We start from the raw sequence: 1,286 nt of genomic DNA, 5'->3' as shown, positions 1-1,286 counted from the left end.
CTCAACAAGCTCAATATTTTTCTTGCTTTTTCTTTTTTTTTTTTTTCTTTTTGTTTAAACAGTCAGTGTAAGTTTAAGTTTTAACAAGTGTAAGTTTTAACAAACTTTTTGACTTGCAATGTGCAATATGTTCCATGTTCTGAGATATCTTATACATCAGTTAGTTAGTGCACAGTTTAATACTGTTCTGCACAGTTAATGTGTTGCTGATGTGACGGATTGGCTGCCTCCTGCTAATTATCATCATCACCCCGTCCCTTAATCGCTGCTCTTCACAAAGCTCCTGACAGGAGTGGGTGTGTGAGAGAGCAGGGGTCTGGCGGCGAGTGAGAAGTGCATGAAATAAGAACGACTTACGTGAAACTTGAACGCTGTCACTTTGCTCATTGCTGACAGGATTGCTTACACTGCATGAGTACGTTCTTTCCTCCTGTACTTGAGCAGATGTCAAGAGCAGTTTTAGTTTTTTTTTCATTCTGGATGATTTTGCCTTCTTTATACCAGGATACAGTCAGATCCGTATGGTTTCCAATGTCACAGGTGAGAGTAACGTAACTATCATCATAGTCAAACATCACAGTAGGTTTAGGAGCCTTTGCTGTGAAAGAAACATGGTGGTTATTTCCTACTACTGTAACTGCTGTAGAAATATACACTCTTATTTTGTAATTATGGTGGTATGAATATTTGTCCTCTTACCATAAACGTTAATTTCCTTTTCTCCAGCATCAATCTGTGTACCTTCAGCATTAAAAACAGTGTATCTATATTTGCCGGTGTTCTTCAGACTAACGCTTTCAAATGTTAATGATCCATCTTCTTCCATTGTTAGACCTCGAAGGCACCACTAGAGATATGGGTCCATACGGTCTCATCAGATGTATCAAGGTTTTTTGTTGGCAGTTTGATGGTGCAGGACGTTCCCTCTAGTAGTTCTTCTCCACATGTCTTTGTCGAGACTGTAATAAGATGATATTAGCAAAACGAGTTCATGCACTCATATGTGGTTTACTCTGATACATAAACATTATAGAGAATGAATATTTCTCAAGATGGGTTTCTTGTTAAAATTCAATTTCTGTTTAGACACTAAACTTAAACACTTACATTAGAAATCACTGCTCTGATTATTTTGCATGTCTCTCTTACTTAACACACCTGATTCAGATAATCAGCTCATTAGAAGAGAGCTCCATGCATGATGTGTTCTGATTGACAGGGTCCCATTACAGTGTTCATTGCGGCCTACTCCCTGAGCACGAGAAATTTGTTAAAGTTTACTTCAC

The 1,286-nt window shown here is 38.1% G+C and overlaps 1 protein-coding gene across 1 annotated transcript; it reads right to left on the bottom strand.

Moving 5' to 3' along the window:
- Nucleotides 1-357: 357 nt before the first annotated feature.
- On the bottom strand, nt 358-963 carry LOC107683113 (carcinoembryonic antigen-related cell adhesion molecule 21-like; the record flags this gene model as incomplete). The annotated part of the gene is given in 4 exon segments (XM_016479196.1): nt 358-460; nt 462-598; nt 700-847; nt 913-963. Coding segments are annotated over 4 exon segments (439 nt in total), but the record flags the coding sequence as incomplete, so codon positions are not given.
- Nucleotides 964-1,286: the final 323 nt, after the last annotated feature.

The sequence above is a fragment of the Sinocyclocheilus anshuiensis genome, unplaced genomic scaffold, assembly GCF_001515605.1.
Source record: "Sinocyclocheilus anshuiensis isolate Anshui unplaced genomic scaffold, SAMN03320099.WGS_v1.1 C32939856, whole genome shotgun sequence".
NCBI lineage: Eukaryota > Metazoa > Chordata > Actinopteri > Cypriniformes > Cyprinidae > Sinocyclocheilus > Sinocyclocheilus anshuiensis.
The sequence above is the reverse complement of the archived record's forward strand: the minus strand, read 5'-3'. Positions and strand labels throughout refer to the sequence as shown.